Source organism: Cyprinus carpio, chromosome B13 (genome assembly GCF_018340385.1).
Source record: "Cyprinus carpio isolate SPL01 chromosome B13, ASM1834038v1, whole genome shotgun sequence".
NCBI lineage: Eukaryota > Metazoa > Chordata > Actinopteri > Cypriniformes > Cyprinidae > Cyprinus > Cyprinus carpio.
The window spans coordinates 27,463,841-27,489,383 of record NC_056609.1 but is presented as its reverse complement, the minus strand read 5'-3'; the positions used below and the strand labels follow the sequence as shown (position 1 = coordinate 27,489,383).

Sequence of the window (25,543 nt, the reverse complement as noted above, 5' to 3'; positions counted from 1 at the left end):
TATAAAGAAATAAAATGTTTTGATTATATACACTACCGTTCAAAAGTTTTTTTTTTTTTTAAGAATTAAATTAATACCTTTTTTTCTGGAAAGGATGCATTAAATGGACTAAAAGTGACAAAGCCATTTATAATGTTACAAAAGATTTTTATTTCAAATAAATACTTTTGAAATTTCTAAATAACTAAATAAAGGTAAAACCATTTGTATGTGTGTGTGTATATATATATATATATATATATATAGCAATATATATATATATATATATATATATATATATATATATATACGATTTATAATCATGATTAATCACATCCGAAAAAAGGTTTTTGTTTACATTTTATATGTATGTGTACTGTGTATATATAAGTACACACATACAGTATGTATATAAAAAATATTTCCATTTATACATTTATATATTCATATTCTTATATTTTATATTATATACAAATATAACATATATTTCTTAAATATATACATGCATGTGTGTATTTATATATACACAATAAATATACACAATACACATACATATACATATATAATGTAAACAAAAACTTTTATTTTGGACGCACGATTAATCGTTCGACAGCACTAATATATATATATATATATATATATATATATATATATATTAATTATATAACTTAAAATATAATAAAAATTACCTGAAATAAAATAATTGTTTCTTTTTTTACTAAAACAATTAAATAAACTAATTTAAACTAGAAAAAAACTATATAGACATATTAAAAGAAAATTTATCAAAGTGACAAATTTCTATAATTTTACCAAGTTAAAATAAACCAACATTTTTGGGAAACAATCTATTTAAATTTTTTTATTTAAAAATCTGAAGTGTATAAATTTGATTAAAATAACACTCTTTTTTTTCTCCATGGAAATAGGTTTTATTTCCATGGAATAGGTTCTCTTTCAGTTCACTAATAGAAATGTAAGTTTTCCCTAGTTAATGTGGCAGCTCTAGTTGTGGTCACGTTTATACTGACAGCTTCATCTTTGTGTCTGTAGGAGTATCTGGACCTGTGCGCCCCAGTGGAGCAATACTCTCCCAGCTTCCCCGACACACGCAGCTCCTGCTCCTCCGGAGACGATTCAGTCTTCTCCCATGAGCCCTTAGCAGACGAGCCCTGCCTTCCCAAGTACCAGCACATCAACGGAGGCATAAAAACATGAGCCTCTTCAACCTTCTCCAGACCCACCGCATTCAAGCTACGCCTGCAGTTCTCAACAAGACTGAGAGACTTTTACCCACAGTTCCCTTGTCCCCATCCAGAACCGTATGCTGCCTCTAGACTCCTCGCGAAGCTCCCGCTGGACTTTCGGAGCGTGCCAAAGGAGGCTGAGACGCCAGCAGTGCTGCTTTTCCGGAAAGAAACTGAAGTGTGTGAAGCGCTGGTGCCTTTTTTGTGGAAACGCACACTTGCGCACACAAAAACATGTGACCTAGCTCTTAAAAAGAGGATGAGGACTGAAGAAAAGTGACTGCTTCCAAGGACCCACCTCTTGCTTTTTTTGTTTATTTTGATGATTTTTTCCCATTTGTGTTGGAATTCTATTACATTCTTGCCATCATTCCGTTGCTTGGCATTCCAGGATTCTGTGTTCCCAAGAGAAATGAATGGAGCACACGGACAGAACTCTTAAGAGACAAAAAGGAGAAAATATGATATGAGTACAATAAGGAAACATACAACTAACAGAAGAAGAAGAAGTAGAAGAAAACATAACACTGCCTCCAGTTGATTTTTTTATTTTTTTATTTTTAAATGCTCTGTTTTTACCATGATAACACAGTTATCATACAAAAATCCCGAGCAGTTATCCTTAATGGTTAAAAAAAATGAAATAATACATGGTATATAGTGCTGGGTATATTTGTAAATATATTCAAATATGTAAAAATATATATTATATATTTACAATGAATTATTTTTTGTATGGACTTCCGAACAATTCCTCCCTTTTCCCGCAGAGTGAGAAATAGATGTAGACGCATCTAGATGTTTCTATTACATTCCCAGACTTACATTCACACATATATAGCAGGACTCGACATTAAAAATCTCCATGAAATGGCTTGACGAGTGCAGTTTTCTCTTTTGTGTTTCATGTTAAAACAGGAAGTCTCTTTTCTTTGTCAACTTTTGGGAGTGTATTAACGTTTAGATGACCTCAGAACTAACAAACATAGACTAAAAGCCACAAAACTCTCAGTTTTCATGCGTATGTTCCAGGAACACTGAGCCGTGGTGCTGGTTCCAATCCGGGCGCACAAAATCTCCTGGAAAAGTTTAATGTCGGGTCCTGCACAACTCACTTGCTGACACAGTCACGTATTGGCTTTCAGGGAAAGAGATAGCATGTTAATTTATTGACTTGTGTTTAAAAAGAATCAAAAGGATAAAAAGGATCAAAATAATAAAGAGATAATAATATTAATGATGACCGTAGAAACAATAATGATTCATAATGTTTATTTTGTAATTTAAAATGACATTTCAGTGGTACAAAGAATTATTTGTAGCTGGTATCAAAAGATTTGCATTTCTTACGTCTTTATATATATATTATATATATATCTATATATATATATATATATATATATATATATATATATATATATATATATATATATATATATACAAATGTGAATGGTAAGTTAAAATGCAAAAATAACATACATTTTTATAGTCCGCTAATCCCTTTTCTATAGTAGAGGATGTCGTTTTTATCCGGCTGTTTTACTCACACTGAAGTTTGCATTTGAATTTGATGAAATACTGGAAAAAAGGTTGCAGTATATTTTGTGCAGTTTCACCCACATCGACTCGAAAGTATTACGAATCCTGTTTCAAGTGTTTCATTTTCTTCCAGACAAATGAGCTGAGGTTGTTCTCAACAAGTGTTCCTGACAGATTTGTAAAATTAAAGATGAAAAAATTATTTGTGTGTGCTTTGTTTTTATATTTTGTTCCGCTTTTCCAAGTAAATCCCTTTCTGGTGTCTATATTTAAGTAAAATTTATATAGTGTGTTTTTTACAGTACACAGTTTCAAAGCAGCTTTGCAGAAAATCCTGTTAATGTTCATAATATCTTAATATTGTCATGCCTAATAGTCGCATTTAGCAAATTAGAGTGGGATAATACAGTTTATATTTTGCAATGATACAAGCAATCGAGCAGTTGAGATTTGCTATATAGTATCTCTTGCCTTGTATATATGCAGATAAAGTTGTACATATTTAAATATGCTACTATGTATAATGATAATAGGGTGATAATAGTTATGTTTTGCGAAAAAAAAAATCAGGAGTGTTTTAATATGAAAATTGCAAGCCTGTAAACTCAAATCTTCACTGTAGTTTTAGTCGTTACATAAAAAAGTAGAATTTGATAAATTCATATTGAGACCTATGACATTGTTTTCAAGCTTTGGTATTTTGTTTATGCATATGGGAGCAGTTTGAGACTTTGTTGAGCTCTTTAAGGCATTAGAGGAGACACGTGAGATTACTGGGGTGCTTTTCTCATAAGAAACTTCTGAAAATCATCTGTTTGATCTCCATTTGATTTCACCTTTTTATTTCCGTTGAAACCAGTGTTCCTTAAAAATGTCATTTTATTCTTTATTCTTCATGAGGCTGTCTGTTTAATATAGTCGAAAGCTCAATGGCGCCACTGAGGAAAGCAAAACCTTCTCCTAATCTGAAAAAATGACAAAAACTATGGTGACTGAAACCTGTCTCTGACCTCATTACTGCTCTCCCCCATCCTGTATGATCCTCCAAATGAGAGACTGCGATGAGCATCTGCCACATAAAGTTCTTCAGCTCAGAGCCGTTGAAATACGTGAGGAGGCCCATTAGAGCGCTGACTGCCATCTCAATCTACTGGTTCTCGTAGCCTCCATCTGTCAGAGGCTGTTTGCACAAGGTCCAGTCCTCTGGAATGTCAACATGAGTCGGGTGTGAGACAGACCCGCGCTCGCAGATAACACACGGGTGACGCTGGGAGAGAGTTAATCAGTAAACCACAACATAAACCACATCCAGTGCTTCAGACACTTCCATATCTTCTTTAAGAAGAGTCAAGAGAAATTTCTAGAGGTCATTTTCAGAGTGTGATATGTTCAGGTCCATCTCACACAACCAATATTGGTGCATCATTCATGCACTAATGAATTGTGAGATTTTGTGCTGTTTTGCTTCCATAACTTCCAAGACTACACATTTAAGTGTTTATTTTAGTGCACTTTATGTATTAACGTCTGTAGATTTCAGTTACATGCATAACTTTACAGGCCATTTTCTCAAAACGAGTTATTTCCCATTAACCAAGCCAGAAATCTCCACTTCAGTTACATTTCTGTTGTGGAAATGTATGCAAGTTAGCATATATTTAATATGATATAGATAATGCAACATTGCATATTTAAACATAACATTTCAATACAATAATGTATTGACATTTATCAGCTTGGGAAAGTAGGGGATATCTATTAGTTTTTCTGAATTCTACTGTATCTCTGTAGACTTATGAAATAATTAAATTTGGTTAATTCGTAACAGCATACTAACATACTACTACTATAGCTGCAAAAAAATGAAATAAATAAAAAGGCTGATATCTTTATCCACCTTTTTCTCCAACGTGGAAGTAAACGTGCGTGAGACTTCCGGTTCATTAACGAGAAGAATAACAAAGTGCAGTTAATGGTGAAAATGTTTGCACTACAAACCAGTGTGTTCATAATTAATATTATACATTAAAATAATATGGTAAGACACACCAATTTTCAAAATTAAGCAGTAAAACGAGCTGTTTTGAAGCTAGACCCATAGAATTTACAAATGACCAAGTCCGATCTTACAAGAAGAAAAATGTGGATATTGCAGCCAGAAGAACATTCAGCCAATAGTGTGAGCTTGGGGGCGGGACTATCAGTTTCCTGACCAATGAGGGAAGTGCTCAGTAAGTGTGTTTGAAACATAGACTGTAAAAAAACAGGGTTTGAAAGCAATGATTGTTTTAGCAGTTCTGTTTGGTGTGACAAAGATTGTACACTTTTCAAGCCAGTAACTGAAGTTTCTTGTCACAGTTGCTCATAAGTTGCACCCTGTTAATAGTTTCTTCAGTGCAGAGATCATCTACACAAGAGAAATGTGAAAGCTTGAGGTTGAGGTAGGTACAAGCAAATCCTCAGATTCACCTCAACGTTTTATTAAAACTGATCAAGTACAATACTAAAGCTTGGGTCTCTCCACAGGACTTAAGTTGTCAATAGAGTCTCTGAAGTTTAAGAGGGTTAGCAGATGTGCAGCTACTGTCATAAAATCGGCCAATAAAAACAGCCATAAAGAAGCGCAGCCTCATAAATGAGGTTTAATTGAAAATGAGCAGATGAGCAGTTCATCAGAGCTCTGATGCTGTTGGCCTGCTGGTGTTTTCCTCATATCTTGAGGTGGAACGTGATGCTTTGAACATTAATAATCCAGAATTGTGCATCAACAGTAAGGAATTTATCGCCTCTGATTCCAGTGAATTATTCTGGTTCTTGAGCAATTCTCTTAGCAATTGTTTTATACTTAACTACTTTCTTTGACATTAGAGATAGTGTAGAAATGTGTGTGTGTGTGTCTAATTGTCATTTAATTAAAGTGCCATTTTTATCATAACAAAACATGAAATGAATCAGTTCTGGAAATGAATCAGTTTTAAGCTCATTTTGGACATTGTGAAAGTTATGACTTCAGTCAGCAATTTTAAATCTGCTGCGAGCACCAGTAATTCATAATTTCAAAAATACAGTTTTAACAGATTCATTAAAAAGCGTTTGAATGCAAAGTGTCAAACCCAGAACATACCGTATAAAACATTATTTCTGAATGTTCTCTGAATTTGCTAAATGGTCCAGATTTTAAAAAATGTAAAAACTTATTTTTTTTTTTTTCACATTCCATTTCATAATTTTGTGAACATTACGGGAACAAAACTTTTAAATGTTCGCCGAACTGTCTAAGACCAGTAGTAACATTTTAAAAAACGTTAAAGGTATGTTCAACTGAAGTTTTAGAACTAAAACATTCCACAAATGATGTATAAATAACATGGTAACTCTGAACAAAGGATTTGTAAACATTTTTTGTATTCAATTTTTTTTTTGCAGTACCAGTTTTCCAAAACTGTATATCTTGAAAATCTCTTTGCATAAGTTCTAAATTAAAACTGGTACTTGATTCTTAACTTTGCTGCTTTTTATAATGTTTTAAGGGATATTTACTGGCTGCAAGGTGGCTTCAGTGTTAGCATGACTTAATAAGTTTGTAGCTCGCGGATCATCTGAGCGGGAATACAGAGGAACCAAATAATCCAAAGCGCACAACATAAGGTTGATCCAACACCATACAAGAGAAGGATGACCTCCTTCTTGCTCCTGTTCCCTGCAATTTTGTCCTCAGCTAATTCTCAATTTCTAAAGTCATTTACCTGGACACAGTGTCTATTGTATGGATAATTAGCTTGCCGGCTGCAGGTTGAAGGAGCTGCCCTTCCGAAAGCTCAGGAATGTCTGTGCTTGTCTTGGGGTTAGAATGTAATTAAATCAGTTTTCTTCCTGGCTGTGACTCAATGCTGACTACCTGTGAGGACAAGAACTTCTCCCATCTTGTCCTGGCAAGAAACGCTAATTCCAGTTTCCAGCTATCGTCACCCCCTAACTTTCTTTACCTCTTTCTGTTTCTTGTTATTGTTCAAGTGCCCTTGGCCAAAACAGAGTATAGCCAAAAAAATAAATTGTCCACAGTAGTTTGTTCTTTAATTGAAAAATTGTAAAAGTTCTCTTAAAGGCATTTAAGGAATAGTTCATGAAAAAATAAATATATAAATGAAAATAAAAGATATTAAATAAATAAATAAATAAATAAATAATATTTAGCGTGAATAGGCTCAACTACGGTGGCCTTGAAGGGCAAAACAGATTACAATTCTGAATACAAAATAAATTACCAATGCAAATACAACTCTAAAAAACAAAATAACAATTCAGAAAACACAACAACAATTCAGAAAACATTATAACAAGTCAGAAAACACAATGACAAATCCGAAAACAAAATAACAAGTCAGAAAACACAAATCAGACAAACCGGAAGAGGCAGGTATAGTTTGAGACAGCGCCATTGGTTTGGGATTACTCACAGCTGACTGAATGAGACATCTGTCAATCAACGTATACAAAAGAACAAGTCGAAAAACAGCAGAGTCCTTGTAGAAGGTTTGGAGATGGTCTTAAAATAGCTTGGTTTAAATGTATTATATGAATCGCGCTACAACAACAAAACGTAAAACACTTGGAAACTATAAACTCAACCATTCTCCGAACCACTACATGCTCTGTTGATCTTGGTGACAAACTGAAATAAAATTAGTAAAATAACTAAAATTACTGAAGCTAAAACTGAAATAAAAATAAATGAAAGAAAACAAACAATCTAGTTCTGTAGGCTACACAATCATGGGGAAGACTGCTGACTTGACAGTTGTCCAAAGGACGACCATTGATACCTTGCACAAGGAGGGCAAGACATAAAAAAGGTCACTGCAAAAGAGGCTGGCTGTTCACAGAGCTCTGTGTCCAAGCACATTAATAGAGAGGCGAAGGGAAGGAAAAGATGTGATAGAAAAAAAAGTGTACAAGCAATAGGGATAACCGCACCCTGGAGAGGATTGTGAAACAAAACCCATTCAAAAATATTGTGGAGATTCACAAAGAGTGGACTGCAGCTGGAGTCAGTGCTTCAAGAACCACTACGCACAGACGTATGCAAGACATGAGTTTCAGCTGTCGCATTCCTTGTGTCAAGCCACTCTTGAACAACAGACAGCATCAGAAGCGTCTCGCCTGGGCTAAAGACAAAAAGGACTGGACTGCTGCTGAGTGGTCCCAAGTTATGTTCTCTGATGAAAGTAAATTTAGCATTTCCTTTGGAAATCAGGGTCCCAGAGTCCAGTGTAAAGTTTCCGCAGTCAGTGATGGTTTGGGGTGCCATGTCATCTGCTGGTGTTGGTCCACTGTGTTTTCTGAGGTCCAAGGTCAACGCAGCCGTATACCAGGAAGTTTTAGAGCACTGCATGCTTCCTGCTGCTGACCAACTTTATGGAGATGCCGATTTCATTTTCCAACAGGACTTGGCACCTGCACACAGTGCCAAAGCTACCAGCACCTGGTTCAAGGGCCAAGGTATCCCTGTTCTTAATTGGCCAGCAAACTCGCCTGACCTTAACCCCATAGAAAATCTATGGGTTATTGTGAAGAGGAAGATGTGATATGCCAGACCCAACAATGCAGAAGAGCTGAAGGCCACTATCAGAGCAACCTGGGCTCTCATAACACCCGAGCAGTGCCACAGACTGAGGAGCCCCAACTAAGTATTGAGTGCTTTACATGCTCATACATTTCATGTTCATACTTTTCAGTTGGCCAAAATTACTAAAAATCCTTTCTTTGTATTGGTCTTAAGTAATATTCTAATTTTCTGAGATACTGAATTTGGGATTTACCTTAGTTGTCAGTTATAATCATCAAAATTAAAAGAAATACAAATTTGAAATCTAAAAATTTTAATATCAGTCTGTGTGTAATGAATGAATATAATATACAAGTTTCACTTTTTGAATGGAATTAGTGAAATAAATCAACTTTTTGATGATGTTCTAATTATATGACCAGCACCTGTATATAGAGAAAACTAATCAAAATAACAAAAGCATATAACAAATTTACTTATACTTGAAGTAAAATAAAACAAAAAAATTAAATTAAAGCTAATTCAGAATATTTTTAAAAATACTGTAACACACACACACACACACACACACACACAAAAACACACACACACACACACACACACACACACACACATATATATGTGTGTGTGTGTGTGTGTTTGTGTGCGTATTTTGTGTGAGTGTATTTTTCTGTGTGAACTGTCTCTTTAAGGAGTTCTGATCCAAAAAGGTATGCCTTGAACACATCCGTCCTTACCCATCAGTCCAGTAGGCCCTCACTGCAGAACACAAGATGCAGGGGGCGTGGTTGGATCCACATCTAGGGGGTGGAGATGGGTAGGTTTAGGGGTGGAAATGGGTGGATTTAAGGATCAGAGAGTGGAGACAGGTAGGTTTAGGTATATGTAAGGTGGGAGGAGTTGGATCTGGATCCAACCACGCCCCTGGATCTTGTGTTCTGCAGTGAGGACCATCTCCATCAGTCAGTGCAGGATAAAATTTGTAATGGAAATCATGATAATTATAAACCCCATTTTTTTCCAAGCTCATGGAGATTACTAGACCAAAGTGGAGGGGGAAAAAAGTGAGTCTGAAGGAGAGCGAGTGCTGAAAAGGTGCTTTGTCCTGGGATCCAGGTTGACAGAGGCGCAGGCCCGTCAGCGGTTGTGGTTCTAGGCGGACGTCCAGGCCCTCGCTGGCACCGTCTGCAGAGCACACAGCTGGGCTGACTCAGATGAGTGTAATATTTTCAGACACTTCATTGGATGTTAGTTGCAATTAAATGAAAATGTATTCAGACCCCCCCCCCCCCCCCCCGACCCTGTGAAAAACAAGTACACTAAGCATACTTTATTACAAAACTAATATACCTTTACATTAAAATACCCTAAGTGCAAACTGAGTGTAATATTTTCAGACACTTCATTGGATGTTAGTTGCAATTAAATGAAAATGTATTGTAGTTTAAGTATATTTTAAATGCAGTATAGTACTTTTCTGACCCATGTAACTAGGTCCTATTAATCTATTCATCCCTATATGTAATTACATTAATTACTTCTGTTGTCTTTGAAATATAGTTGAAGTGCACTGCCGAATGTACTGATAAACATTTATGGTAAACTAAAATACATTTTAATGAAACCTGTATGTCCTGTATTAAAATATTAAAGTAATTTTGAAATTCAGTACATTAAAGTGTTACGTTACAGTGCTCCTGTAGCTCAAGTGGTAGAGCATTGCATTAACAAGCGCAAGGTTGGGGGTTCAATTCCCCGGGAACACATGATAGATAAAAATGTATAGCCTGAATGCACTGTAAGTCGCTTTGGATAAAAGCGTCTGTAAATGCTAATTATAATTTAAAGTGCATAAACAATAAATGTAATAACTCACTGAATATCTCACTACAGTTAATATACTGTATATACTGTATATGGTAACATTTGATTTAGTGTGTTATTTAGTGTGTTTGATTTAGTGTGTTATTTATCAAAATCAGGTTCATTACTTTGATATAATAATAAAAAAATAAACTATAAACTAAAATTAGAACCCTTTAAAACATTTTTGTTTCTTGAAATAAACAATCATTACAATTGTAAATACAAGAAACAAACATAAATTTAAAAAAACAACTAAAATAAATAAAATAAAAAAAACAAAAATTAATAAATAATATAAAGACATGAATTACATTTAATTTTAGGTTAATTTCTTGTACTAAACTACATCTAAAAATGATTAAAAAATTTGACAAAATTACTTAAACTTTAAAATGAAAATTATATATAAAATATATATATATATATATATATATATATATAGATATATATTAATATATATATATGATATATATATATATATAAACAAGAACATCTAAAAATGATTAAAAAACAGAACAAATTTACCTTAACTTTAAAATTAAAATAAAACTGAAAATAAAAACTGATTTAAAATATAAAAATTATAATAGCATCTCAATGATACTAAAATACATCATTAAAGCACAATGGAAGATTATAAAACCATAATAATTTGCAATGTATTTTAAAATAAAAACTCAAAGTTGACATCATTACAAAGTGCAGTTTTTAAAAGTGTTTTTAGAAACATAATCATGAAACTCTTTAAGTACACTGGCCTTTTAATTAATTGATGTTAGATTATCTGCAAGTACAACGTTTTAAAAATATACTTTTAAGATTTAAAATGCACTACAAATGTGCACTCAGTACTATTAAGTGCACTTCTTTTTTCACAAGGGCTGCTCTGAAACTCAAGACTTTTGGGGTAACAAAAGTGAAGGGATATGCAGGTTATGAACGCCAAGATGTGTTGTAGCACTCGTGAACTGGAAGGTTCTGGCCTGTGAACTGAAGAGTTTGTGTTGGCCGAATGAACGTCATCAAAAAAGATTTATGATGCTGATGACACATTCGCTGTGTCTGTCAACGACGTCAACGTTGCCTGTTTCAGTTGGAATTCTGCATGCATGATTGCGACTGCTAAAGTCAACAGACATCAAAATCAACCCTATTTACTTTCTTAATGCATGTTCCTGCTCTTTTTGGGCACAATTCATTCTTCCACTTGAAATCAGGCGGAATATCCTGTTTCATTCAGAAACGCGTCAGATGCATCAGTAAAATGGCTTGTGAGAAGTGTTGACTTCTCGTAAGACACTTTCCTTTGATGAGCCTGAAACGCAGCAGCTATAAATCCATTCGACTCAAGGACTGTGTGGTTTGAAGTTCAGTGGAGGACAGGCAGACATCGGTTTGGAAGATGATCTCAATCTGGCTCATTTAATGGTTAGCAAATGGAAGTCTGCCGCATAGATTCACAAGCAAGAGAAATTAGAGTTTTCCGCCGAGCGCATTCAATTGTCTACGGTTTCAGCATTCATTCTGTCAGTGGTCTGAGATGGTGAATGTGATAGAAGTCAAGCCCCTGAGGATGCGAGTGTGTTTATATAGATCAATAGCCTGTTTTCACTGGTTATGACGACAGATGATTCATGGTGAGTTTAGTATGAGTTGAGAAATGTGAACCATATTGAAAGGGGCTTGTGAGCGAAGGTTCAGTCTGTCACACCAAAAGCACCAAATAAAACCCCCTCCCTGATGGACGCCATCCAAACCAAGCAAATTATGAGACAAAGTCTTTTTATATGAACTTCAGTCACGCAAAAACACAAAATGCCTCTTGGTACGGCCTGTAATGGACTGTTTGCTGTGTCTGTGTGGAGTTTTTACCCAAATCCAACTTTCTGGTAGTGAACAAAGAGGAACAGAAATCAATGTGTAACCCATTTAGACATGAATGAAACCTCAAATAATTGGAACGCTACAAATATTTGGCAAAAACACTACCATTAAAAAGTTTTTTTTTTTTTTTTGTGAAAGATATGAATATTTTGATTCAGCAAGATTGATAAAAAATGACAGTAAAGACATTTATAATATTATAAAGTTATGTATATTTCAAATAATTAATGTTATTTTGAACTTTACATCAATCAAGGAATTCTGAAAAAAAAAAAAAAAAAAAAAATCATAATTAATGATAAATGAAATGTTTCCTGAGCTGCAAATCAGCATATTAGAATGATTTCTGAAGGATCATGTGACACTGAAATCTGGAGTAAAGATGATGAAAATTCAGCTTTGCATCGCAGGAATAAATTACATTTACAATATATTCACATAGAACACAGTTATTTTATACTGTAATTTTTTACAATTTAATTTTTTTTTTTTTTACAATATTCATGTTTTTTTTTTTTAAGGTTTTTTTATGTATTTTTGATCAAATAAATGTAGCCTTTGTGAGTGTAAGAGACCTCTGTCAAAAAAAAAAAAAAAAAAAAAAAACTGTAGTATTTGTATTACATGTATTGTATGTTGCAGATTAAACTGGGATACTTTAACATCAAAATTACCCTCTCCACTTTAAAAAAAAAAAAAAGTATAAATTTTCTTAATTCAACATTATAAAATTGTCTCTTTCCAACAAGAACAGACCAATGCAGGTGCAGCTCTTTAGGAGTCACTTTTTGTCCATATGGGAACGGTCCAGTCATGCGTGCTCCTGGCGGCTGAGGGTCACGGGCCTCACGGCGGTGGACGGCCTTTCATTGCCTGGTTACTGTTTACCCCAGTGTGAAGTACTTCCCCATCTCGAGCTGGTTAGTGACATCATCTCCACTTCAGAGCAACACAGTGCAGACCATAAACACCAGCACTCAGCTAATGTGGCAGCTGGCACTCTCTCTTCACTGGTACCTCTAATTTTCCTTCAGAGGTCTAGGTCAGGGTCTGAAGTAGGTGTTTACAAACCCCTAGAGGTTCTTAGTGGAACTGCAGGGGTTCATGAGATAATAAAATACTTGTGTTGAAGCAAAGTCAGCCTTCTGAGGAAACAAAGTAACCTTTTTGGCAACTCCCAGACATATATTTATATAATCTCTCTATTATATTTCAACCTGACTTGGGAAAAAACTGTTTGCCAAGAGTTTAACTCATGAAATCATGTTTTATTTTTATTTTATTTTATTTATTTATACATGATTTCTTGTGAATATTGTTTCAATTATTAAACGATTTCTATGTTCTTCCTGTCCTCAAAATCACTTTTGACCGTGTTAGTATTTTGTTAAAATCCCTTCAAATAACAAAAGCTGCTTCCTTAATGGCATATTCATACAGGAAGTGACATCATGGCACCATTTGGAGGGAAATCTACAACACAAACATGAGTAAGTCTTAGCTATGGATTGGATGAACTTCTGTGATGTTTTATGCTGTTTGATAACATGAGCAATGACTAGTTTGAGCTCTTTATTTCCATCTGGTTTGTTTTCTTGCCATTGAATTAGTAATCAAGTTATAATGAATACAGTTTAGGAGGTGATATGGATCATGTATAGAAATACACAGAAGAGAAATACATACCTAAAATTACAATACAAACTTCATTTTTTATTTTATTTTATATTACAGAGCTCAGATGGTACTGCACAAAAGGAAAGACCCAACACAAGAAGTTTCTGGTAAGATATTGTTTTGTATTACAGCTTAGGGTTTATAGATAGATGTTCTGTGTATAGTTGACAAGATCTTGATACACAATGCAGCCTGAATGTCTGGGCCTTTAACTTGTTTACTAGTCATTCATTTAGTGCTCGGTTAACCTCATTTGGAATGATGTCTATTCTGTCAATTAACTATCTGTATTCTCAGATGAGTCGGGTAGGAACTTACTCTGTTGACCTTCCCCTGTTGTATGGGTTTTAAATTCTATTGATGCCCTGTGAATGAGCCATAAATAGACGGCATGCTGGAAACACTGAGGTCACAAATGTTATTTTGGCATAGTGACAGGGATTGTAAATTGTCACTAGCAATAATTTTGATCTAACAATTAAATATGTGTATATATTCATTGTTGTTGTAATTTTGGCCGCATCTGAAATAGATCACACAACTGATATTACCTGAGAAATTAAAGTAAATATGCTAGAAAACTGCATGCTTTCAAGGAATGCACATTTAATACATAAGCAGAGTAAGAACATATCAGGTAGCCAAAGTGTTTAAAAGTCGTGGGAAGTTGTGGCCTAATGGTTAGAGAGTTTGACTCCTAACCCTAAGGTACAGCATAACCCTAAGGGGTGTTGTTCACTGGGTTCGAGTCTCGGGCCGGCAATACCACGACTGAGGAGCCCTTGAGCAAGGCACCGGACCCCCAACTGCTTCCCAGCGTTTACTCTCTTTAACTTTATGTTGTTATGCTGTGTTTTGTGTTCATCTGCTTCTCCCATTTGCTCTTTTTACATTGACTATCACTCAATATACAGTAGATTAATACAATTAGATACAACAATATGTATTACAATATATACTGATAAATTTAACACTCACTTCAGTGGTATGAGATGACTGGATGCTTTCAACTGATTTCTTATTGAATTGTCACCAGCTGAATTGCAGTGGTCAAACTATTTAAAATTCAGTGAATTAAGCTACAAACTCAATTTTAATGCACATTATGTTTCCATCTAACAGGTATTTTGTGGTGCAGCTGTTTTTTCTAGCTAGCAGTAAACCAGTTACCTAAATATGTTCGTGGATTTGTGTTGGTTCGCGAAACATTTGTTTTAGATCAGACCTTGGTGAATCACGAATCATTTGATTCAGATCGGAACTTCGGAGCAGGTTTGTGAATCAATTTGCAAGCTGAATGATTTGAAATGAACACTCCGAACAACACTTCCAATTGCAAGACTGAAATAGCATTTATGTATTTACTTTTTTTGTTGTAAAGCACCAATAATGTTGCTTTATTTAAAACATTTAGTATTTTTCTTTTCCTCAGCTGTCAGAACTGAAAAAATATATTGCAATTCAAGCAGTGATAAATTTCCCGGTAAAAAAAAATCGCAATTAAATCATTAAAAAAAACCAATATGTATATATTGCAATTCAAGCAGTGATAAATTTCCCGGTGGAATAAAAGCGTTTTTAAGTGATGATAAGTAACTAATATGTGCACAAGTTATGGCTGACCTCAGCGAGAAGTGGGTTAAAGAGAAGTCATGAATTTAATATCTTTTATTCTTCCTAACATTTTCTCAGATTTATAACGTTATGTTTCTAAGGGCTCAGAATAATTCTGTTTGATTTAATATCTGTTGAGTAAATCCTGTAAAGCTTTACCCTGCTGAGCCAGAGAGACTCCAGACAGACGGCTTCTGGTTAGTGATCACTTCAGTTAGTGTGTGTGTGTGTGTTAGTGCACACTCCAGCCTGAGTGATGTCAGTCTTCTGACTACAGCGTTTCCTGTCTAAAGATAAGCAGCAAACGCAGCCCAGAACTATAGATAGCGGCGTATCTCTCCATTGAGCTTTTAACTTCTAGTTTTTTTTCCCACATGGCTCTTATTAGAGTTGATCTGATTTCGACAGAGATGGACAGTTTTGTTAGAGAAACATAAAGGAAATTTAAAGGAGTAGTTGAAACAAATTCATCATTATCATTAACCTGCATGTCATTTGAGAGGGTGGAAATTAAAATTTTTCCCTTTTTTTATGGGTTTTGGCTGTTTATTTACATGACAGCAGTGTTTGGGGACCTGAAAACACAAACTCTTGAGAACTGGTTTCAAAGTACAAGTTTTTGAAAACTGTGACATCATGTGTGTGCATATTTTAAGTTCAGTCAATGCATATGTGTGCATGCGCATATTGTTTCTTTACAAAGTTACATTGCCAACTACAGGCCTGGCATGCATAATTAGTGTGTAAGTCGTTTTTGTGGATCCATGTGAACAGAGATTGTTTGACAACGTTGTCATCTGTATGCAAAACTTTGTGAAACTGCACAAAGGAAAAACTGTTTTCTTGTAAACGTACCCTTTAACCGAACAATGAAAGTAGTGCCAGAATGTTCATGCTGTTTTTTCCCATTCACAGAAAGTTTACAGTAGCTAAGATTCCATCCAGGTATTATGTAACACCAAGATATATGTTATTAAAAAAATGTTTTGAGTGATATTCCAATTTCTACACAAGTTTGAATGCTATAACCATTTGTGTGTTAGTGACTTTTTAGTGGTGAGGAACAGCAAGTTTTAAATGCATGAACCTAAAAGTTAAGTAATGAGAAAAAATTAGATTTATGCACATGCTAGTATGCAATAAAAGGAGTCTGCAACTAAAAATACATTTTTTGATGTACTTTTTCTCAGTTCTAGTGTACTATTTTGCTATACATTTGAAAGCATTAAAAAATAAATTAGTAAATAATTTAAAAAGAAACTTAAACATTAAATTATACTTTCATAAATAATCTGATGAATAGTTCTGGATCTGAAATTTGATTCACTGTGGTAATAATAGACAATAAACGCACCTGAATTCTTCAATTGTACTTGTCTAAATAATCTGCTGAGGATGTACACAGATCAGTAGTAAAGGGAAATGCTGTGGCAGTTTGGGTGTCAAGGTTGTGTAGCTTTAGGTAAATCAGATGGTCTTGTGTCCGGAAGTTTTTATGAATGAACTCTCATTCGTCCTCTTCCCGCTGAGTGCTGAGATCGTGTTGGTCTCTTGGTTTGAAGGGTGTTGTAAATTTAAGTTGCTAAGTGTTGTGTTGGGACGAGAGCATGTCAGTACACAGGTCAGAGGAAAGGCTCTTTATCACAGTGGTGGGGCACTGGGCGTCCTGTGGATGTTCAGGCGCCAGAGACCCAACAGACTGGACATGTGTTTCACAACAACTCACCTTTCCAGATATCAGCACCTCCGGCCAGCACACTACTGATGAGTACTGCTTAAGTGCCATGACAGATATCCAACAAGAAACCGCATCGCAACCCTGTAAAGTAATATATATCACAGTGTCAAACGGGATGTTACATGAGACCAAATGTAGGGCAGGACTTAATTTAATCCACTGGGGTTTGATTTGATGGAGAAAAGTGTATCTATATGACAGGTGGCTGAGAAATAAGAGCTCTTGGTGATGTCAGCTGAAAAGGAGAGTTATGTTTAGAAAGTTAGTTGTTTCAAAAGACATTTTACTATGCTATTACCATATTTTGTTTGCAAATTTACCACGGTAATGAATTTATTTTATATTTTATTTTGGACATGATTCTAATAATACTGTACTGTATATTATGTAAATGATATATTTTCTGTAGAAATCCCAAATTCAGTACCATGGTGTGTTACCGTACCATGAAAATGCCATCTTGACACCACACTTTACTTTACACAGTATTTTTATTGTTCTTTTTGTGTCATAACACAATTCACTTGTTCTATCTAGTTAAAATGGTGAGTGATTTCAAGTAGATGGTAGATGTCCAAAAGGCAAGTTATTTGGTCTGTGGTCTGGGTAAATGTGGGTTGGCAAGGGACACTGGGCATGAACCACACAGACCCTTGAGACCTGGCCGCTGTAAGCTTGTAAAAGTGTGTACTTCCCTCACTGGGCCAATGAGGGCCAAACCACGACCCCAAAGACCACACAGAGCGTCCTGATCATGCATGAGCGCGTACATACAAATAAACACACTCATAAATGAGCGACTACCCTGCTCTGCTGCACAATGGGCATGCAGGCGTCGCGCTTTACTGACGGCCTCAGCTTTTTGTTATAACTGAAGCGTTTAGAGCAGGAGCGTGTGGAGCACTGCTCACAAAACTCATCGCCCCATCTAAACACACACACACACACACACACACACACACACACACACACACACACACACACACACACACACACACAGCACTCAGCCAGTCAGACAGAGAAACAGAAGGACCTTTGTGAGGTTTAGGACAGGCGTCATGTGAACACATGTAGTACATATTTAATCCTCATAATGACCACCATAAATCATAGACTGAGCAAATATGAAATTGTAGTGGGTGAATCATGTTTGATAGATCTTATTATCTGGGTGGCTTTGCTAAGAGGGTTAGCACACTGTGTATTGATAGATTTTCTGAAACCAAATCTGGAGCTGGAAGTGGGGATTTTACAAATGACTGTAATTACAGCTGGCACTGATACACTTCTAGATGATGCCACGTGTTGAGAGATTTGGAAGTGTATGTGAGCATTAGGAAAATAAAAGCATGTTTTTTGTTGTTTTTTTACACATGCTTTTGGTGTATTTTAGTACCCAAAACATTGTTGTAATTTATATTTATATTTTTATATCATAAATAACTTTCTCTCTCTATATACAAGTCTCTTATGCTCACCAAGGTTGCATTTATTTGGTGATTAATTATGTTATTTACAGAAAAATGTGTCATTAGTTATTTATTTTTTTAATCGTTCGACAACACTTTATTATAAAAATATAGTGAGTAATTTCAACTTTTTAATAAGTAATATGAAATTCAAGTCAGTTTAATATCCATTCAGAATGGTTTGTACAACCAGGTTGATTGTACTTAAAATTTAAGCTAGCAACTGAATTTAATTTTAAGTAGATTTTTTTTTTTTTACAGTGATAGTTTTTGAGCATGTGCTTTCTAAAGTAACCTGGAATATAATATAATATAATATAATATATATAATATAATATAATAATATAATACAAATAAATCCCCAAATCAGTACTATTGTATAATACAAATAAATCCCAAAACAAAAACAATTGTATATAATAACAAATTACCACGATGCTCACCAAGGCTGCATTTATTTGATTGAAAATTTGTGAACTAAAATTATAAATAGTACAATTTAAAAGAACTGTTTACTATTGTAATATATTTTGAAGTGTCATTTCCTGTGATGCAAAGCTGCTCAAGTAACATTTCTTATTATCATCAATGTCAAAAACAGTTGTTCTACTCCAAATTTTTTTAGGAAACTGATTTTTTTTCTTTCTTTGGATAGAAAGATAGAAAAATAATATTTTTTTTCTCAAATAGATATTATAAATATTTTTACTGTCATGTTTGAACAAGTTATTGCATCCTTGATGGGAAAAAAAAGTGAATTTCTCAAAATCTGGTATCAAACATTTGTAGCACAACTGTTGAATGAACGTGCATCTTTTGCTTGGGTTTGGATTCCTCTCATAAAGAAAACACAAGTCCAAACATCAGTAAAACAGTGTATACTGAAAGTAAATTAAGAGAAAGTATGTGCATGTATGTAATTTATGGCAGAGGATGTTTGGTCTCTCTCCCTTGCTGTGGTAGGAAGTGTGAAATATGTGTTTGCTTTAAGAGAGCAGTTATTTTTCTCTTCCTCCAAATGGCCAACGCAAACAGAGAAATGTGCCCCGAACTCACACAAATGAAACATAATGAACACAAACACAGATCTGGAGCCAATGCATTCACATCACACACATGCTTTCAATCACTCACGTCCAAGCATTCATTTTCAATATAAACAATAAATAAGTGCACATTTTGTAGTGTTGTAGGACTTTCAGAATGTACATTTATGCTACAAATTGTGTGATTTTGCTGGTAATTAGCAGTTCAGCTGTTATGTAGTGTTTGTGTACATGTTTGCACACTGCGGTGTTAATGTTGGCATTGCACTCGTTGCCTGTTGAATAATTTCCGTGCGAGTTCAGGAAGTCTAAAGTCATTAACAGTGCAGTTGCTTTGACCACAGACAGGGCTTGTTTAACTTTGGTGTCATTTAAAGCCTGTTTAAATACCTGGACCTGTTAAAATCACTCAGTTTAGTCATTTTATTCCTTCAGCAGAATTAGGTTTAAAATCAACCCATTACTGCTGCATTTAAATCTAGATTTTTACTTTTTCTGATGAAACTGTGAGTGGTTTCTGCAGTGTTATTTTTGTATTTTTATATACTATTATAATTTTCTGATAATATTTTTGTTATAGTTTTTTTTTTTTTTTAGTAATGTTGTTGTGTGCTTTTATATTTATTATTTTTTCTTTAAATTTGGGGATTTTTACATTTCAGATTTAGTTTTTACACATTTCCAGATTTTAATTTTAGTACTTCAACTTAAAATTATTTAATTTTAAGGTAACATTTGAAATTTTTAGTTTGTTTTTAAATCTAGATTTTTACTTTTTAAGATAAAAGCGTGAGTGGTGTTTGCACAGTGTTATTTTAGTAATTTGAATATTATACTTTTCTAATAATATTTTGAATGATCTTTTTTTTCTTATTTTATATTGTTTTTTATGTTCTTTTGTATAAATTTTATTTGTATAAAGTTTTAGTTATGTATTTCTAGTTAGTGATTTTAGTGATTTAACTGAAACGTATTTCTCTTGCCAAGATGACATTTCTAATTTTCATTTAGTTTGCTTTTTAAAATCATTTTTAAATAGCATTTTAGCATTTTATGTACTTTTGTTTTCATTTTTTTATATTACTATTTTGTATTTTTTTTTTATATTAGTTTTAGTTCCATTTGAATTTTTATGTATTTCCAGTTAGTAATTTTAGTGCTTCAACTTAAACTTCAGTTAGTTGCCAAAGCGACATTTCTCATTTTAGTTAAATTTTTCATCTTATATATTATATAAATCTTATATCTTATATTTATTTCATCTAATATTATCTTTTTTAATTTCATCTTTATTTCAATTTTTGAAATTTACTTTAGTGTTCTGATGCTTTTTACCCACATTTCTTCAGACATAATTTGTGCAGCAAATCAAATAAGTTTTTACTTGCTATATGCATAAGTGCAGCGATATACTAGTCACGTGCGACCAAACATGACTAACTGCTCCTCACGGCCCATTACTGCAGGCTGTCTGAGGTTTATAGAATATGTCTGATATCACTGGGGCTCCTGTGCGTGATTATCGGGGGGGGGGGAGCTAGTGTTTCACTGGCCCTGCTGTGATGGTATCGCCTCGGCTCTCCAGCTCGTTCTTCACAGACAGGATGGTGCCACGAGCTCCGGAACTAGTAATGGGCTCTGGGGCTACGAATACGGCTCCTCTATTTCTGTCCTAAACTCGTCATTGCAGGCTGCCAGACTTCAGATTACCAACTCTACTTTTTCTGAGGATAATTTGATCCATTATTAGACCGACCCCCCTCTTTCTCAGACATTTGCTATAAGACCATCATCACAGCTATTATGTAACTTCATTGCATAACTCATCGTACACCATTAGTGCTACAGACATGAATGATACCACAAATCTTGATTTTTCACTCAGTGTGCATTAAAACAAAATCAATCTGGCTGTTATGATAGTTGCTTTCTTTAACACTTTAGTCTTTCCATTAGGGTTTGATTTCTCGATTTTAATTGATCTTCATTTTAACAAACCAATATCAGTTCTTAAATCCCAAGATTGATCTTTTAGCCAATGCTTATTTCAAAAATTTGGAGCATTTTGCTAAATATATGTATATTATGTATGTAATAATTCATTTTTATTTTTTGTAAAATAAATTATTTTTATATTTAATATTAATATCTTATGTGCAACTTGTTTAATTTGAGTGTTTATTATTATATCTAATAATAAAGAACAATTTAATATAACAGTTTGGCTCTATTGTTAATTAATATAATATTATAATACATTTCTGTAAAAGTGCTTTGAAACAATATGTATTGTTAAAAACAATCAAATTTAACTGAATGAATGTACCAAGGTTCCTTGTACAGTTTATATAATAAATCATAATTTGAGGGTTTTTTTTACATAACATGTACCTGAAATATTTCCAAAATAATTTAAATAAAATAAAAAAAACAACATAAGAATCCCCACAAAATAATATAAGAATTTTTTGAGATATATTTTCTAAGGAATCAATATAATATGGAATTGAATTGAATCAAGAGCTTGTGAATCTGAATCAAACTGAATCATGAGATCTGTGTTAATGCTCAGCCCAAACTCAAGCCCACGTCTTTTCTTGATTTTTATTTCTAGTTTGTCCAAAACTGAGAGGATGAACTATAAATATCATGATTCCTGCTTGCTAGTTGTTTGGTTGTATGTGGTGAAATTGGTACAAACAAATTGTCTATCATCTGCAGACGAATCCCTGACGTTTGAATTTTGTTGAATTTCATCGGAAAGCACTGAGCATATGGTGCCGTTTGGTTGAACCCTTTGTTGGATTGCTTTTGTTTAATTTCTCATGCGCCTGCTTAAGAGAATGCAAAGATATTTCTGTTTATCCCTCTAATGGAATTTAGATTTGTTTAATGGCTTTGAGTAAATGTTTATGGTCATGGAGAGGGAAAATAAATCACGCTGGTGACGATTTCAAGAATGAGCAACACCAGCAGACACTCTGCCAACAGTAAACACTGCTGATTTTGCGAACGAGATCTCAAAGAACAAATCACAAATGTTTAGTCTCATCTTATTTATCTCAGTGATGACATTATTGTGTGTATTTATCACTTTATTTGTTCGGCGCCATCTCAATGGCTCTCTGGTATCACCTCATAACTCCGCTGCGCTTCACATCTGCAACATGTCACTTTTAGCCAATAAAGCTAACACTATCACCATAGTTCACTGAAATATGGAGTGTTCAAATATATATTTGTGAAACAAAAATGCAGAACAACTTTGAAAACTGACTTTATTATTACATTTCAGGATGCTTTCATCTGTTAGAGATTCCTGTTATGAAAGCTTCAGTTCACTGTATCATTATTTACACACCCTCATGTCCTTTAAAAACCATATGCTGTTGTTTATTTCTTGAACTTATAATTTTTAAGTGTTTTTACACACTTTTTCCATACAATGAGAGCCTGTCAAGCTCCAAAAAACAAACAAAAATAAAAAAATAAACCTTTTGTGTGATTTGGAAAACTTGGAATGCAATGCATAATTCATATATGAAGTTTGTTTGTTTATTTGTTTTATTTATATGCATGCTTTTTAAAAAAATCATGCTTTGGTAAATCATGATTAGAAAATTCAAAGTCAGTTATGAGATAAACCCCCACAATTATGAGATTAAAAAGCCACCTAAAAAGATGAAATTATGACATAAGTAAAAACTAACATTGGTCATAATTATGATATAAAAAAAGCAAAGTCATGGTACACTAGGTCATAATTATGAGATCAAAAATGAAATTATCAGGGTAAAAAATGTTAATTTCTACAGCTTATGTTATTGCCTTTTTGGAAAAGAAAAACTATTAAACACCTCAAGACAAATACAAATACAAGCACTGAAATATTACAGAACAAAAAACGCGAAGAAAAAAATAGCAAGCTTAATATATGCCAATACATATGAATATACAATCAGTAATATATGCATATACATATATATTATGGAAAAAAAAATGTATTGGTAAAATTTCTGCTAGGACATTATGCATAAATTTTACATTTCCGTTAACACAATGCAGTTTGCAAAATTCAAAATACAGCTAAAACACCTGAAAAAATAAATCAAATAAAATATTTATAAAATAAATATTTATACATGGAAAGTTCCTTTATATTATTACAGCACAAACAATGCCCTACTTTCACTTTTTTTCAAAATACATTATAGTTAAATAACACTGAAACTACAATTACAACCATAAACATATTTTACTTTAAACAAAAACTACCAAAAATGACAAAAATGCTAATTAAAATGACAAAAAATTTAACTAAAGTTAAAATGAAATCCAAAATATTAATAAAATAACAATGATACATATGTAAACATCCAAATAAAATAAGAAAAGAAAACATTTTAACCAGAAACTGTTAAAGTTATGTAAAAACATGCCACAAGACTTTGTTAAAAGATTGAGTGTCATTCTGGCTCCAAATTTAATCTTCTCAAGTTTGAGGGCAAACCGTAGGTCAAAAACCCACTATCAATAGGTTGGAGGGGGCCATATCAACTTTTTATGATGCTTTTCTGGTGCTTATTTTGTTTTTGGCACTTGAAAGATGTGGTTACCATGAACTTACATTGTATGGAAAAGAACCATGTAATGATTCATTCTTTTGCATTGCAAACGAAACATAACAGCATACAGGTTTGGAACAACATGAGGGCGTTTAACAAAGACTGAATTATTCCTCTGACAAAAACAGCAGTGCTTTTAAAAAGCTTGACTTATTCAGCGCACCTGCTCTATAGCTGTTGTGGTAGATGTCAATGAGCTTCTTGAACTCTAGGCCCTGCTGCTATCAGGTTCAGTTATCGAATGACCAAATAAAGCCAAGAATAAGATCAGTGAAGGCTTGATCAGCGTTGCATGCCATCAGATAGAGACACAGAGAGTGCTTTGGCAGACCTGACTTCCAGGGTGCATTCAGGCACAATGGAGCCCAGTGTCATCCGGGAACGCCTGCTACAATCAAGCCTTTAAAACTGACCACCAACATGACTGGAGAGCTGCAGTGAGGAGGGTCTCTGGGCAAGTACAATATTGATCTGGTTAACTCAGTTTAAATGGATAACCTCTGCTCCTTGAAGATAGAGTTTGCACGTGATTAAGCACAAGACTAAAAATGACTCGATTTCCTGCAACACACATCAGTATGCACAGACAAAACAGGTTAATATATACAGTATGCTACTGTTCAAAAGTTTGGGGTTTGTTATATTATGTATCATTTTATGTAATTGTAGACCTACAAATACAACAATGAGGCTATATTACATGAAAGTTTTGAAAAAAGTCTCTTATGCTCAGCAAGATTTATTGATTTAAAATACAATAAAAACGGTAATATTGTGAAATATTATTACAATTTAAAATAACTTTTTTTTTCTATTTCAAAATATTTTAAAATGTAATATATTCCTGTGATGCAAAGATGAATTTTCAGTGTCAAATGATCCTTCAGAAATCATTCTAATATGCAGATTTCCTGCGCTGCATCATATTTTGTGGAAACTGATACATTTAGTTTTTTTTAAGATTCATGAATGAATAGAAAGTTCAAAAGAACAATAGAAATCTTTTGTAACATTATAAATGTTTTTCTGTCACTTTTGAACAATTCTATGCATCCTTGCTGAATAAAAGTATTAATTTATAAAAAAAAAAAAAAAACATATGTAAAAATAACATAAATTCACAAAATATTAAAGTTCTCTCATATTAATGCAGAGATTAGAATCTTAAATTTACAGTCTAGCATTTTGGAGATTTTGCCGAAATGCACAGTCCAAACTTTTTGGGTAAAAAATAATCAGACTTACACAGAACCAGAATATTATAGAGACTACAATCTGCAAGTACAGACAAAC

General features: G+C 33.8%; 2 protein-coding genes across 11 annotated transcripts in view; both read left to right on the top strand.

Annotated features, from left to right (window-relative positions):
- LOC109100701 (fibroblast growth factor receptor 2) overlaps positions 1–2,967 on the top strand; it is a 50,585-nt gene extending 47,618 nt beyond the window's left edge. For all 10 annotated transcript variants that reach the window (XM_042737527.1, XM_042737525.1, XM_042737526.1 and 7 more), the window contains one exon: positions 1,033–2,967. In XM_042737527.1, the coding sequence (XP_042593461.1) occupies positions 1,033–1,197 (165 nt within the window). In that variant the 3' untranslated portion in view covers positions 1,198–2,967. The remainder of the gene's footprint in view (positions 1–1,032) is intronic.
- A 10,556-nt stretch (positions 2,968–13,523) lies between these two features.
- LOC122139478 (tripartite motif-containing protein 29-like) overlaps positions 13,524–25,543 on the top strand; it is an 81,837-nt gene continuing 69,817 nt past the window's right edge. Inside the window, exons 1-2 of the mRNA XM_042737517.1 lie at positions 13,524–13,571; positions 13,816–13,865. Of these exons, the coding sequence (XP_042593451.1) occupies positions 13,823–13,865 (43 nt within the window). The 5' untranslated portion in view covers positions 13,524–13,571; positions 13,816–13,822. The remainder of the gene's footprint in view (positions 13,572–13,815; positions 13,866–25,543) is intronic.